Here is a 16,696-nt window from a genome sequence, read left to right on the forward strand (position 1 = left end):
TGTACCTCTTGTGACACTTACACAACTACATTATGATTATCTGTGCCAGGTCTTTAGCTTCTTTATCAGATGATAAAGTACATGAAATCAGGGACTGTCTTTTAACATTTATATACCATGGTGCTAGTATGGCAACTTGCACTTAAGTTTTCTTTTTAATGTATTTTCTAAAAATTGGGATATAATTGACATATAACATTGTGTAAGTTTAAGGCATGTGATGTGTTGGTTTGATATACTTATATATTGCAATATGATTACCACCTTAGCATTAGCCAACACTTTATAAGTTTTTGACAAATATTTATTGTATAAAAGTACCATCTTCTAAGTACACTACTGAACTTCATTGCCTGCAATTTCTTTCAAATAAAAGTAATTGGTTGTTAAAGCTAGATAATCCCCACCCTTCCTCTTTCACCAATAGGATTCTGGATGTATTTCTACTAGACTTACAATGACATGGCTGTTGATTTGCTTCTCTGTATTTTTCACTAGAGTGTAACTGTGTTAGCTGGGTAGAACTGCCTTAACAAAGTACCACAGATAGGGTGGCTTAAACCACAGGAATTAACTTTTTCACAATTTTGGAGGTTAGAAGTCTAAGATCAAGGTGTCATTGGGGTTAATTTCTTCTGAGGCCTATCTGTTTGGCTTGTAGATGGCCATCTCCACCTGGTATTCCCTCTGTGTGTGTCTGTGTCCTAATCTCTTCTTATATGGAAACCAGTCATAATGGATTAGGGCCCACCCTAATGATCTCATTTCACCTCATGAAGGCTCTGTCTCCAAATACAGTCATATTCTGAGGTCCTGGGGATTAGGATTTCAATGTATGAATTTCACTGGGACACAATTCAGTTCATTACAGTAACCTCCTTAAGGGAAGGGAGTATGCCTTTGATTTCTGTATCACTGGTACCTAGTGGAGATGATACATAAAATACTCGATGAGCATTGCTTATAGAATGACTATTTCTACATTAGATGAGAAATTGGAAAAGTGAACCTCCCTACTCCTGGGTCACTTCCATGAATCTAAGAATGCAAGTATGTGGTACAAAGTCATTTGGCAGGGAGGTAAGAAATTTTACCTGTTCAGCCTATTTATTATTTACTCCCTTCTTTCTCATTTACACACTCTAACGTTACGAAGAAGAGTACACTGCCACACTCTTAAGTTAAGGCAGGTCTGCTTAAGCTGGTCCCCCCGCCACCCCGATTTAATACAGCAGTATATATTCATAATATTTATGTTTATTATATATTAATATATAGGTAAATATTTTACTTATACAAAATTAGAATCACACTTTATTTAGAGTTCTATATTTCTTTTTTTATCTTAATATAATACTATAACATTTTCCTAAGATGTGGAAGTTAAAATCATGAATAAAATTTAAAGTTAGATTTGGGCTCAAATTCAGCTTTACTGAATTTACTATTTATGTAACTTCAGCAAATATGTAACTTTTCTGTTCCTCAGTTTTCTCATCTGTGAAGCTGAGGCAACTGTAGTAACTGTCTCACAAGGTTATGAGAATTTACTGAGAATCTACATAAAATTCTAAACAGTATTTGGGACATGCTAGGAATACATTAAATAATTATTATCTGAAAACTGGATCTTAATGGTGCCATACTATTACATCATATAGAGCTGAATATTTTGTTCTTTCCAATTTTTCACTCCAGTAGATCTAAAATCTTGGTCTATGTCTTAGACTGTTTCCTTAAACTGAAGGACTAACACATTAAGCCAAGAAACCTTTTATTTTCAAATAAAATCTTAACCAGAAGAGGAAATAAATAAAACCCATTTATTAATAAAGGAGTGTTCAGAGATAGAAATGGATTGTCAGACAGGCAAAAAAACTCTGCTGGCTTTTCCTTGGGGTAGCTGAAATGGCCCTCCTTATAAGCTTGAAAATAAGTCAGCAAGAAACAAATCAACAATATTAAAATCCTCTCTCTCACTGGAACACACAGTGGGTTGTCTGAATGTGACTGTTCTGGTGCTGTACTGCAGGGAAAGACAGAACAACAGTATTGTGTGTGTGTGTGTGAAGCATTCCATATCTAAGCAGAAATTCAAGCACCATAAATTCCTTACTTCTTTCACCAAAATGCTAAGAAGCTAAATGTGAATGGTCTATTTAACTCCATCTAATACAAGTAGTCAATAGATTTTAATGCCACTAGATACACAGTCCAGAAATAAGCTAGTGTTTTCATAAGCCCATTCTACCAGAGAAACGAAAATGTGGCATTGGCTACGTTAGTAGCCTGATTCTCTGTTTCCCTATTATATCAGCACTCCAACAGTCAGTCTATTCACGAGTGTAAGAGTTGAAGAAAGGTACTCCTATCATAAATGGATTGGAAATCTTCTATAGCAAACTTAATCTAAGCTTCAATAGAATTTCCTAAAATGTATCCATCTGTAAAAGGCAACTAACTAATCAGAGTATTGCCTAAATAATACAACTTAGGCAAAACATTCATAATCTTCTCAAGGTTCAAATAAACCAAAAAAGTTTAAACATCAGATCAAAGTAAAACGATCTCTGCAGTTTTAAGCTAAAAATATGTTCTGTGGGAGATAACCAGTTCAGTGCTAACATTCAGTGACTCAGGTTGCTGAAATTTTTCCAAAAACTTTGCTTAAAAAGAAACAACAATGAAATAAAACATGAAATTTGCCTTAGTTTGCCTTTACTTAAAAAAATAATTTTGAAAATTTGAAATATTTAGAAGATAACTATAAAACAAAACAATAGAAATTACAAACAAATAATATAAATCACACTGTGGAAAACAAATAGTATAAATTATAAAATAATCTTAAACTTCTCAGAGTCTGCCAGATTACAATATCCTATACTGAAAGTATCAAGCCTGCAACTGCAGCTTGTTTTTAAAACAGGTGTCCAAGAGAATGTCACTTGATCCAACGCCTCGTTGCTTTGGTAAGTGATACTGACACTGAGGCCAAGAACTGAAATTATGCTTTGACTAGGTCTCGGAAATAACCGCAATCTATTCAAGCTGCTTTAGCATTTGAGCACCAAGCAAATGTGTTATGTTAATTACTGTTATAGGATCCTGACATGAGCTAATCCTTGTTCTTATTAACAACCCTAGTAAATGAAGCTTTAGTGCTTAACTGATAACAAGTGCTGGGACAATCCAGACCAATGTAAAATTTAACAGATGAGGGGGGTAGTAAGTGAGGGCTATTCATGTTATTAACGCAATTATATTTATTTCACTTGGCAGAAGATTGCACATTAAAATTACATCCTGGTCTAGCATTTTAAAAACTGAAACCCAGGCACTTAAAGATGGGGAGCGTAATTTCTATTTTGCCCTTCCCATTTTCTCCATAGTAACTTTTTCAGATGTTCTGGCAGTCATGGTATCACAACATATTACAGGATATCACAGAATCTGATCATCAAACCACATGAATCAGCAGATTACACGTATCAGCAACTGATACGGTGTGACATTTTGTTAACCCATCCAGTAATTATTGCTTACAACAGCACACAAACAGCAGTGACTCCTGTCCCCATAAAGGATGTTTTTATCCAGAACACAGTATCCCCATATACCAGTATAGGTTAATCAAAGTACCATAACTTACAGAAACAATGTTATAAGTCAAAACTTCTTTTTAATAATACCAACCCTAAAAATATAACCCTAAATACAGTTAGTAATTAAAAACACTACTTTATTTATTGGGACAAAGCAGTACCACACTAGATTTTATAATAGTTAAATATTTCTGTAAGACCCTATAGTAGAAACTTAAAAAAAAAAAAGACTAACCAAACTGGTATTATGGCCCGAAGGATAAGCCAGTGCTGAGTCATGTATGATCCATTTAGGTCAAACAGCCACTGATGCCTTTTGTGTGCTGCAGACTCTGCTGGACTTTGGAAACCTCTACTGATTGCTTCCTTCTCCCCACAACCACTGTCACTACTCCCACTGCTGCTGACTAATTCTTACAAAGCAGGTACTCACTGCAGAAAATACAAACTAAGCGAAAAATAAAAGTTTACAGAATATCATTATGATTCTATATCTGTAAAAAAAAAAAATTTGTCCGTAAGTGTGTGGGTTTGAAAGTGTGAACTATAAAATACTCATAATGGTTATCTTGGGAGATGGACTTATGTATGAACTTTAATTTTTGCTTTCTGCATTTTGGAAATGTCACAATGAACATAGACTACCTTTAAAATACAAAAGCTGTTTTAAAAAAAATCATGTACCCTGTGCTGTGTTCTTCACACATTTATTATTTAACAGTGGGTTAAAAAGAAGACCAATTTATATTTGGCTCTTAAATAAGATACTGAGACCTCTTGTGGACCATTTTAAGCAGTAACCAGAAATATTATCCCAAGCAATGATTATGTAAGAGAGGATGGGAAAATGCAAGTTAAGGCTTAACACCTTATTGAACTTCAGAAAACCACTGTTTTAGTTATTTCAAAATAGGGTAAGTTAAAAATGAGGAGAAAGCTTGAGCAGTCATTTCAAGCCTTGATCTGTTACAGCCAACACGGCAACTCACAGAGGCAACAAGGTCCTGTGGTGGGATCCCTGAATTAACATTCACACCTCAACCTCACAGCATTTTAGAAGCCATTTATTCAGAAATGCTCAGAGATTTAGTAAGTGCCAGTGTAGCATACTCACTACTTAGCCTGTCTTGCTTTTTAGAATTTAAGAAACAATAAAATACAATTGGATAAAAAAAATGTTAAAGCAGGTTATGACCTAATCTAAAATGTAAAACATTTATGAACAGATCTGCAGGTAATGATATCCTCTCAGTGCTTAGGTATTCCAAAAAATCCAATCTTCTTTTCTCTCTAGGGCTTAAAATTCTTTATTTTATATAACTAGTTATTTTCCATCTAAATGAAAGTTTTTACTTTTATAATTTGTAAAATACTTATTTTTGTTCAGATAAATGATCTTCAGGGTCCCTTTGAGTCTTAATATTTTATTATTCTCTGAGAAGCCACATTAATCATTATTTCTCCTTAGTTCTGATAGGAATGAGTAACTGACTAAATCGGTATTTTTAGTTTTATTTTCACAGAGCTCAGAATTACTTTTCATTAAAATAGTTTCTAACAAATACACATATTCATACCTGTCTACTTCAATAACTATTACATAGAAATACAGCAAGAACATTTTCACTAATAAAATGTCTACTCTTTCAGAATATTAAAAAAAAATCAACATTGGTATCAAGTCCTTTCAAGAAAATTTAAAAATCAAATAACCAACCTGATGACCTGGTTACAGTGGGCACACATGGGAGTTCGTTTGCCTGCGGGAATGTGCTCGGCTCTTTGCACTAAAGTGTCCTCATCGCTGGGCTGGGGCTGCCCTCCGGCGGAGCTGGCTGGTGCCACGGCGCCTGTGGGTGTCCCACTGTTTGAGACTCTTCCGGTGGAAGGTGCTAGTAGTTAAAACAGAAGAATCAGAATGAGAAGAAGCCAGATTTAAACTTTCCCTGAGAATCAAATAATAATATTATTTTAAAAATAATCTCTTCATTTCTTAGCTCATTCACCCACACTTACGGAGAGGTTATGTACCCAACATTGGGCTGAGAACACAGAGCAAAACAGGAAAGAAATTCAAGGATTACAACACAGGGAAGAAGTTATGACAGATGAACGCAGAGGGTGGTGCAGGAAAAGCAGGGTCACCTCTGCTTCCAGGACGGGGTGTGGGCAAGCTGAATACTGGCGGCGAGGTATTTCCAGCCATCCAGACAACTCGGCTAACCATTAACTAGACTTAACTCAGAATATTATCACAGACACATTAAAGATTTCAATGTGTTGAAGATAAAAGCAAAAGTGAATTCACTCTCTTCTCTCTCTTCCTATGTTGTCTAAGTAGACTCTGAACTCAGTCACCCAGTCATATACGTCCTACGGCCCTCCTTGCCCCTCTGTGGTTATAATGGGTCCTGCTGATTTTATATCACAAAGAGTTCTTTAATTTTGCCCCCTTATCTCCATCCCTACAAAACTGTCCTGGTTTATGTCCTGAATGTCTCCCACCTGGACTAGCCACCAAAATGTCTTGTCCTCCTTAAATTCATGCTCCCAGTGCCACCTAGGACTGAAATCTTATCTGATCATGACTCTTAATAAACCATTTCAAGAATCTCCCTCTTCTCTGACCACTGAGTGTAGTCCATGCTTTTTTAAAAATTTTATTTACTTTTTCAGTCCACGCTTCTTAAGCATACAGGTTCCTCTAGTGGTCTCTGCCTGCCCCACAGCCTCATCTTTCACCTCTATCTGCCTTTCTCTTTCTGCTACAGCGAATACCGCACTGCCTCATTTTCCCCTGTGGAGGGGTCTATCTATTCACAGGTTGTCTTCGCTGTCATTTCTTTACCCTTCTTCCTATTTACCCAGTAACCCCTACTCATTAAGACGCACCTCAGGAGTCAACTGCTCCAAAAATCCTCTCGGAACTACCTCTCCCCACTGCCCCACCCACATAATCTAGATTAATGTTGCTTCCATGTTCCCATAATTTTCTGTGAATGACTTTATTATTGCTTCTACTACATGCATGCGTGTCTTTTCTTCCCTAAACAGTGAGTGAGTTCCTTGAGGGCAGGGACTATATCTATTCCTAACTCTAGCAACTGATACAGTGTCTGGAATGAATAAATGAGTAAACTGGAATCTATACATAAATGAACATCTGCAAAAACTGAGGAACTGAAACCAAATGAAGGCCTGCGCCTTACCCAAAGGCAATTAAAATGTAGTGCAAGAGAAAAGGCATATACTCAAAATATTTAAAAGGAATAACTTTTAAGAAAAGCATATAAATAATATAAATTAACAGTGTGTGGATATACGTGTGTGTGGTTGTGTGTGTGTGTGTGTGTGTGTGTGTGTGTGTGTGTGTGTGTATTGTCAGGATTCTTATTAAAGGTGTGATTGGAATTGGATAAGATTAATTAGGATAATTGAAGGATAATTCTCCTTCACCAGAATAAAGCCTATTTGCAATGATGTGCCATTACAGAGCCAGACACCTGGCATTTATAAACACTTAGCACATCTCCTCCATTGCTCTACCTGGCACCTGAGCTGTGAAATGGCACTTTGCAGGCCAGGGAGCTCTACGAGTGTCCATGTTTGAAGTTGAGTCAACTGGACTGAGAACATGTTTCACTCTCTTAGATTCACACTTTCTCTTATAGAAATGAGAAAGAAAATTACATAATTCTCACTTTGTATATACTCTCATCCTTGTTACCTTACTGATCTGCACAGCACAACTCTCTCCTTCAATGTCTTGTTTTAAATTTCTTTCATTTCTATTTTTTACATTTAAAAAAATTACAATGTTGTATTACTTTCTGGTGTACAGCATAGTGATTCAGTTATACATATATACATGCATATTCTTTTCCATTACAGGTTGCTACAAGCCATTGAATACAGTTCCCTGTGCTATACAGTATGACCCTGCTGTTTATCTATTCTGTACATAGTAGTTTGTATCAGCCAACCCCAAACTCCCAATTTATCCTTTCCTTCCCCTCTTCTCCTCCTGGTAACCATAAGTTCGTTTTCTAAGTCTGTAAGTTTCTTTCTGTTTTTGTAAATAAGTTCATTGTATCATTTTTTTAGATTCCATATATAAATGATACCATATGTTTGTCTTTGTGACTGACTGACACTACTGTATTGTCTACTCACTGTCTCCTGAACGTGCTGTGCTGGGTCCTCTCCTATCACCCACACAGCTAATGAAATGTCCACTGCTACTCACGGTTTTCCCACATTCTGTGAGGCTCATGGAAGTTCCATTTTCTTCCCCAGTATTCCCTGACCATCTCAGCCAGAAGTGTTCTCTTGTTCCTCTTAACATATTTAACACCCCCACCTATGTATTTGCTATTTATCAATATCCTATAATATCTTTTCCTTCCTAAGTCAATGATAAACTCTGTAAAATGAATTTCCTTCTACAACACTTCTTTCTACCCATTACCAGAAAACTGGCTTAAAAACAGAAGGCAAAAAATTAATATTTAATTAAGCAAATGAAAAAGGGAAGGTTCCAAATCACTTTCATTTCGCCTTTTCAAAGAACACAATTTAGATATTTTTTAAATGGGGATCAGGTTCAGGATTTCAAACAGTGGGAAAGTTACCAATTGAAAAATCTGAAAATCAGCCCTCAAAGAGAGTCAGACTCTTTCATCTACCATATGCCTTTATTTTATCATATTATCTATGCATAAGCCCTAAAGTACTGAGTCACTGAGACATTTTTAGCAATAAAAGAGTGTAGTAATTCTCCATCAGTCATTGTAAAATGGGACATAATCCATCTGGCCCATGCCTCCAGGAGAAGATACATGGGGAACTAACTCATTTAACATGAGAAGCCATTCTTAAACATGAAACATGTGACTGTATCTTAGACATGTATATAAAGGTTCTAAGCTCACTGTTGTTCCTTCCTTGGGAAGAAAAGCCTTGCTTTCTGTTACAGCCCCATTTTAGCAACTCTGAAAAGGACAGAAATTCTCACACCTCTGTTTTGTTGCTGTGTTGCTAGTACATTGGCCCACACACAATGCTACACAAGCCTTGTATTACCAAGCCCTGACCATTTCAAAGGAACAGTTCTTTCCCATATGAATAGAGTGATGTTTCATTTCTCCACACTGGATTTCTCATTACTCTAGCACAGGAGAGGGCAACTTGTGAGTTGTCGAGTGCCAGCCCCCTGGCCTCTGCTCATATGACTGGGGAGAGAGAGGTGTAAGAAGGTGACACTTTGGAAGAGAGGAAGCACATGAGATGAGCCCTGCTTCCTTTATAATTCTGTAGAGAACTACACTACCACAGAGACCAAAACAATTCTCCATGGGGAGTACAGAAGCTGAACTACTTCGCATTTACTGAACCTGCCATAAATACCACTTTTACATAGGAAAAAAGATATAAAATCTTTAGAGATAGCAGTTTAAAGATCTCAATCTACTTATCTGTAATAAAAACAGATTTTTCTTTTAAGTTCTAATAGAACTATTAAATGGGAACACTGAATTTGCCCCATTCATAATCTAGGAATCTCAGTCACAAAAATTTAAGTGACTTATTCAAACTGAATAATGAGTGAGTCAGCAAAATGTCACAATGAGAACATCAGGGGGAGGTTAGTTTTTGACTCAAGTTTTCCTTTGTAATCTTACTCTTGAACAATTTCCATTAAATTTGGCTTCTTTTATGACTGATCTCTACCCCAATGGGGCTGTGCTTAAAAATTAATTTTTTTCTTTTGTATCAAATACATTTCGGCACCACAAAACTCATCTTGAAATTTAAAGCCGATAGTTATTCTCCAAACTAACAGTGTTAGTGAGATATCTTTTATTAACTTTAAAATGGTTATCTATAAGTCTTCTAAATGTTTGGAATGACATACATTCATACTTATCCTGTGCTTTTGTTTTCAGCACTATGATAGTCACACTTAAGAATACAATGGCTATCATTAAATAAGTAAACACAAATTACTGGAAAAACCTAGCAGCATACTAGAATACTTTCTCGGTATATAATACATCAAGTTGTCAAGTTAATCAAGTAAAATATAACCAACCCACAATATGTTGAGTTGTTAATTTAAAAAATATTTGTCATTGCGATCTGAGAATTCTAAGGGGCAATACTTTTTAAAAAAGCAAACAGACCACGGACTTACTAACCATGAAATTTAATTTACTACAAAGAAATGAAGTCATCTCTTTTGGACTACAAACTATAAATTGGAGATACAGAATTCTGAAAAACTGAACCAAAAAATATTCATTAATTTAGTAGAACATGTACTTTCTGTCATGGGAAATGTTTGTGATATATCACTTTAAAAGGTAAAATGAAAATTCTTTACTCTAGAAAGATCTTAATTGCATTTCCCCCTAAGCAGATGATTTAAGTTTGCGTTATGTATTTTGCAAATTAGTTAATACAAGTTTTAAGCGATCTTATTCTGAAATTTAATTTTCTTTTCTAACCATTGTTAGGGCTCTAAACAAGTGATGATTATCAAGTTTATCCAAGTAACTTCTCACTGGGCCACATAGTGTATTACTGGGGATTTACATAAAATATTACAATATTATATATTATATATAATAGTACAAAATACTGTGTAATATATAAGGAATTAGAAATTACCTAATTATTTACTATATGCTTCAAAAATAGATAAGCTAACTAAAAGGCACCTGTTTATATAAATAAAAAGTTTCCAAAGAGAAAACACAAATTAGGACCAATAAAACTCCAGGTAGTACAATGTGCGAATTCTCTGAAAACAGATGTTTTCTAACTGTATTAAGAATAAGGTAGGTTATATGATATTTTTGCTTTATTTCGTGTTGAGAAAAAAGCTATTAACTCTAAACCAATATTCTTTAAAAGAGCATAGTGAAGATTATAATAGATACATTAAACCCCACCAGGCTGCACTAAAATAGGCATGAAATTCATCAGTTAAACTCTTCTGGTTCAAGTCAAATTATTCAATTGCCAGTGAAAAATATTCATATTACTGATACATATATTAGGTGGAAAAAATACTATATTATGTCAAATCTTACTTGGAAACTTAACATAAGTCAATTGCGGCTAGGGGGATAACATCCCCCAAAACAAACCGCTGTGGTTAGTGTCTTCCAAGGTAGGTTACCCTTGCTAGATGTGGTGCTTTCGAATTGCTGAACATACCATTCAACAGGAGGGCAAGCTGGTGCTGGAAGATGAACTGCCCATGACAACATAAGAAATACGTAAACTGATGACTTCTTACCACGTCTATAGTACGTCCTGGTCCAAGCCACCATCATCTTTGTTTGGCTTGTTGTTAGTGACTGCCTAAAGGTCTTGCTTCTAGTCTTGCCAACAACATAAAGGCCAGGAAAACCAAATCAGATCATGTTACTCCTCTGAGGCTCAAAATCCTCCAACAGCTCCCTTCCAACTCAGAACTAAACCAAAGGTCCTATAGAATCTGACTCCTGCTACCTCTCTGACCTGATGTGTCTCTTTTCCTCTCCTCCCTACCTATGGGGCCCACTGTCTTCCTTACTATTTCTCTAAGTGGCCAGTATGATTCAGAGCCTTTGCACTTCCTATTCCCTCTGCCTGTAAATCTCTCCTTCAGCTGTTTGCATGGCTTGTTTCTTTGATTCCTTCCAGTTCTCTGCTCAGAGGCCATTTTATCAATGTGGCTCTGACCATCCTGTATAAAACAGCAACCCCCTCCCCACAAACCAGCATTGTTTATACTCCTTAACTGGTTTATCATCCCTATCTAATACATTTTATGTTTTTCTTACTGCTTTTTATTATCTGTTTCTGCATACCTTGAGGTCAGGGACACTGCTTATTTTGTTCACTGCTATATCTCTAGCACCTAGAACACTTCCTGGCATATTGTTTAGGAAACCTTTGTTTAGAGAATGAATGACTCTGGTAGCAGAATTATTGTCCTCCCACTGAAAGGAACCAGACTTCTTAGAGAAACTGCTGATTCTATGATTGGGACAAAAAAAAAAAAATGAACATGGAAAATCTAGAATATCTTGTCAAATGAGAAAGCAAGAATGCTGTGAAAGAACTACAGAGGTATCAAATGGACTTGAAGACGCAGATGAGACAGCTTAAATAATAATAATAACAACTACAAAGGATTGAAATACTTTTTTCATGTAAGTTTACATGGGATCACAATGATTCTGGAATTTTTACAAAACCACATTAATCATCTTCACAAGATGCTAAGGGAACAATTCATTATTTTAAAACCCAGTAAAATTTAATAAAAGGGAAAAATCAAGCTTTAACAACTCTTCGCCTGATAACTAACTGATCATGTTTTGTCAATACCCTACTCACCCCACTGCCATCTCTGAATTATTTTGAGGCAAATTCAGGATCTGTCATTTAATCCATAGTATTTCAGTATCATTTCTAAGAGTACTCTTTAAAAACCTACCCATAGTACCATTATCACACCTCAAATAAAAACTTCCTTAACATCATCAAATAACCAATTTTCCAGTTTATTTCTGATTATTCTCTGCATTAGTTTCTCTTGCTGCTATAACCAATTACTAAAAGCTTAACTGACTTAAAAATAGCATAAGTGTATTATTTTACAATCTCCTTCACAGATATTACTGGGCCAAATTAAGGTGCCGGCAGGGCTATGTTCCTCCCTGAAACCTCTAGGCAAAATCCATTTCCTTGCTTTTTCCAGCTTCTAGAGCTGCCCAAATTCCATGCTTCATGGCCTTCTTCCTCCATCTCAAAGCCAGCAGGTTGAGGCCTTCTCACACTACAGTATTCTCTCTTTGCTTCCCTCTTCCACTTTTAAAAGCCTTTGGGATTACACTGGGCTCGCCAGAATAATATGCCTATTTTAAGGTCAGCTGATTAAACAATCATAATTCCATCTGCATCCTTAATTCCCCTTTGACGCGTAATGTAACATATTCACAGGTTCTGGGTATTAGGACATGGACATCTTTGGGGAGGGGCATTATTCTGCCTTCCACACATACCCCAACACAATATTAATCAGGTCCCAGATAAGGAAGGTCCATATATTATATCTGGTGCATGTCTCTTCAATTTTTTAGTCTATGAATCCCTCCAGCTTCCCACCCCTTACAATATGCATGTAGAAGAAACCAACTCTCCAGTTATGTGTGTGTGTGTGTATCTGAACCTTTTTTAATAGTAAAAAGTTGAAGAGAAATTTTACACATACTAACCTGAACTTTCATCTTCTCAACAATAATACAAGGTATTATTATTACTATTTGATGGGGTTAGGAATACAAAGTTCAGAAAGGATAAGTGATTTGTCTAAGGACATGTAGAGCAACAAAATGCAGCAAATGTTTTTTGAACAACTGCTGTGTACCAAACATTGGGCTAGACTTTACCACTATGAACAAGACAGACATGATTTCTGCCCTCCGAAGTCTAAAGGTTATAGACTAGTAAACAGTCAATTATGTTATAGTGGGATTAGTGCTAGAATGATGGAAAGATAATGAGTTTAATTACAGATATTCATTCCGTCAAGTGTATACTGAGAGTCTGCAGTGCGGCAGGCACTATGTTATGCATGGGTACAGAAGAGAGAACCAAACATGTACTGTCCTTTCTCTCAAACAGCTCAAACCTTTTTTTTTTTTTTGAGTTGGAGGTGCTTGTGTTTTATTTAAGTACAGATAGTCTAGTGGATATATGAACTCAGGAAAAAGAGCTGAGCTAGAAGAACCGATTCAAGAGTCATCAGCATATTGATGGCTGTGAAAATTAATGAAGTTGTTCAGAGAAAGAGTAGTATGAAATAGAAGAACTCCTAAGGCATAAAGCAAAATAACAGAAATACTTTGGGAACAGAGAGGGAAGTAGGAGAAAAAACAGAAGAGTATGTCATGGAAGCCAAAGAAGCAGAGTGGAGAATATGGGATCCAAAATCATTTCTGTCTACTCCAGTGCCTATGTCCCTAAAGATTAATTTATCAAATATTTATTATGCGCTTTTTGTGTGCCAAGCTCTTTGCGAGGTACTCCTTTGACCCATGAAAACATGAAGGCAGATGTTCTCAAATGTGATCTAAATCCGGAAGTACTAACTTCTAGATGAGTTTAGAAGGAGAGGATAGTGATAACTGAGATGATTAATTTCTGTTATTTTAACTTCCTTAATAAGTCTGCTGGGATAAATTTAGGAATAATGTATGAAAGCATTATTTTTTAATTTGCTCTGGTATGTCTAACGTCTTAGATTATCACTTTTAAGCCCTTCATTTATTCTGTAAAAGATTCATTTTCTACAGAGATCTAACTTTCTTTCCCTCAACCTGACTGCCCATACTTCTCAGCCATTATATAAACTGCTTCAGAAACGAAGTATAATTACAGATCTAGTACTTCTGCTAAGGACAAACAGGCTGGAAGCATTGGAGTGTTGAATCCATTTTGTTGTATAAGCTATATTGATGTAAACAGTTCACCTACTACACTAGAATTAACAGAAAGTAACAGAGAAAGTTATGGCAGTAAATCTACAGATAACCATAAACTATGTTTTAAAAATTCTGTAATATTTCATTCTTACTAAGTCAGAAATAAGGCTGATATCAAGAATACTAATATTCTCCTTCAAAAGGAAAAAGAAAAACGTTTACAGCCTGCACAAGACAGAAAGAAATCATATGGGAGGTTTCCTGGAGTGGAAAACAACTGGCTCTCCTAGCAGGGGTGTTCTGGTTATAAACACTGAGGCTAGTGCTGTCCTCATATAAACAACTGGGCTACATCAAAGTGACGCTCTGGTACTCTTGGGGAGATAAAGTCTTGTAATTCAACATCCCAAAGAATATGTTCACGAAGCTATGGTAGAAATTTTGCACATACTAAATTGGGCAGCAGCGATGGCTACACACTTGCACATTATCGTGGGCATCAAGTGCTTTCTTCTCCACCCCTTCCCCAATCATTTCAAACAGATGGTGGCCATGAGAAGCAGAGAATCTGCGCATTTTGTCTGTCAAGCTCCTTATGTTGAAAGCATAAACAACCGTCTACTCTTCATAATCCAGGCATGAAATCACATCCAGTAGAAATAGAAAAGGTTTAAAGTTGAGCCAAGATCCAGGATCAGAAGAAAGTACATTCTAGAGAGGTTTGTGCAAATTTTATCAAGTGGAATCAAACTTTTTTTTTAATTCAGTGATTAAAAGCAAAATTGGACAGATTAAACTACTATCATCTCTCTCAGCAGTGGAGAATGCTGGTATGTATGCCATAAAGAATTGGAACAGGTGCGCCCAAGGCCAAGTATCAGATATTTCCGCAACTTCAGGAGGTTAGTTTCTTCCATCAGCAGCCAGCCTTTCAACTCTTAAGAACCTAGATTAAACTGGATCTCGAGTATCTTAATTAAAGCGAGTGTGGGGACTTGGATTAGGTTTTCTCTTCTTTTTTAATTTGTTGCATCACACATCATCAAAATTCGGGATACAGAAATTTGCCTTCTTCTCCCTACTAACTGACTTTACACAGAACATTTCCATTGGGTCAGAGTTACAAGTAAAAAGAAACTCATTCTGTACCTTGCAAATAAAGATAAGAGATTTTAAAATTTCTAGTTTTGCCAACATTCAATTAAAAATCAACAAATTATTTATCATTTATAGAGTTTTATAAATCTCCATATCACTGTTTCAATTTCTAATTTTATAATGGGAAGACAAATCCACGCTCTAATTATGGGTGCTCAATGTGCTTTATGCTAAGAGAGAAGCAGGGGATAAAGAAAAAGAAACAACAAAAAGAAACAAAATAATATTAAAAAAAAACCCCACAAATCTGAGTTATGATTCATGACCTCAAGAATACTAAAGAGGATCACCAATATGTAAACTCAAATAGATTCTATAAGCTAAGAATTTATTTAAAATATTAAATCTGTAGAATTTAGCTTATATTTGAATGAGAAAACCATGCATTAAAATTATTTATATTCACATTGTATCTAGAGTTCTCACATATCCTATTTCTAAAGTAATATAAAACCAAAATGGGCTTGGTTTCTACCATTTCCCCACCAATTTTCATCTATGTATGTAAGTGGGAAAGCAATCTAGTCTCAGAAATAAAGGAGAAAGGTACCTCAGATTCGAATGCTCATATAAATAGTGCTCATTCTTTTAATGGAAGCAGAACAACTGAAGCAGAAAGGGAAGGAAAATTTAAGAAGAGTTCCCCGTGTCAGACAACACCAAACATGTCTCTAATGATGAATATAAGTCACTGGAAAATTTAAAACCGGGGATATTTCTTATGCTTCTATTACTACTACTAATTCTCTAAGCTCTCTCTCTCTCAATTAGTCACTAGATCTTTAAGATAAACAAAACCTTATTATCATTATCCAAAGTTATATCTGAATTTCACATCTTTTAGAAGCAGAGAACACTGCTCAGCTATTCTATGCTGGAGAAAGCAGTATCTCTAGCATAATGACTAATGTTAAGATACTTGCGGACTCCTCATTCTTTTCATTTCTAGTTGTGTGAGGAGAGAGGGTGTAGCTCAAGCGGTAGCGTGCATGCTTAGCATGCAGGCGGTCCTGGGTTCAATCCCCAGTACCTCCCCTAAAAAAATAAATACGTAAACCTAATTACCTCCCCCACAAAAGAAAAAAAAAGAAAAAATTATCAGTTCTAGTTGTGTGAACTCACAAATGTCATCGCTTTGGGTCTCAGCTTCCCTCATCTGTAAAATAGCAAAAATAACGACCTCAAAGTGTGAGAGGGTTAAATAAGGTGGTATAAGCAGTGTTTGCTTACAGTTCCTTGAATGTGGAAGAAATGCTTCATCACTGTCAATCATTACTACACTCTGACACCAGATCCTACATGGCTAAAAAAAAGAAAATATCCACTCATTCAACAGCTACCTAGTGAGCACATTTAATGTTTCAGCTCTAGGAAATCTTCTGGTATGAAAGAAGAATAAGATACCTGCTCCCAAAGAATTTCCCTTCTTATGGGTGATGTTCACAAACAAAT

The 16,696-nt window shown here is 35.9% G+C and overlaps 1 protein-coding gene across 3 annotated transcripts in view; it reads right to left on the reverse strand.

The window, feature by feature from the left end:
* The window catches only part of PDLIM5 (PDZ and LIM domain 5), a 183,618-nt gene that overhangs the window by 17,936 nt on the left and 148,986 nt on the right, over positions 1–16,696 (reverse strand). For all 3 annotated transcript variants that reach the window (XM_006208955.4, XM_006208951.4, XM_072940363.1), the window contains exon 9: positions 5,323–5,497. In XM_006208955.4, the coding sequence (XP_006209017.1) occupies positions 5,323–5,497 (175 nt within the window). The remainder of the gene's footprint in view (positions 1–5,322; positions 5,498–16,696) is intronic.

The sequence above is a fragment of the Vicugna pacos genome, chromosome 2, assembly GCF_048564905.1.
Source record: "Vicugna pacos chromosome 2, VicPac4, whole genome shotgun sequence".
Taxonomy (NCBI): domain Eukaryota; kingdom Metazoa; phylum Chordata; class Mammalia; order Artiodactyla; family Camelidae; genus Vicugna; species Vicugna pacos.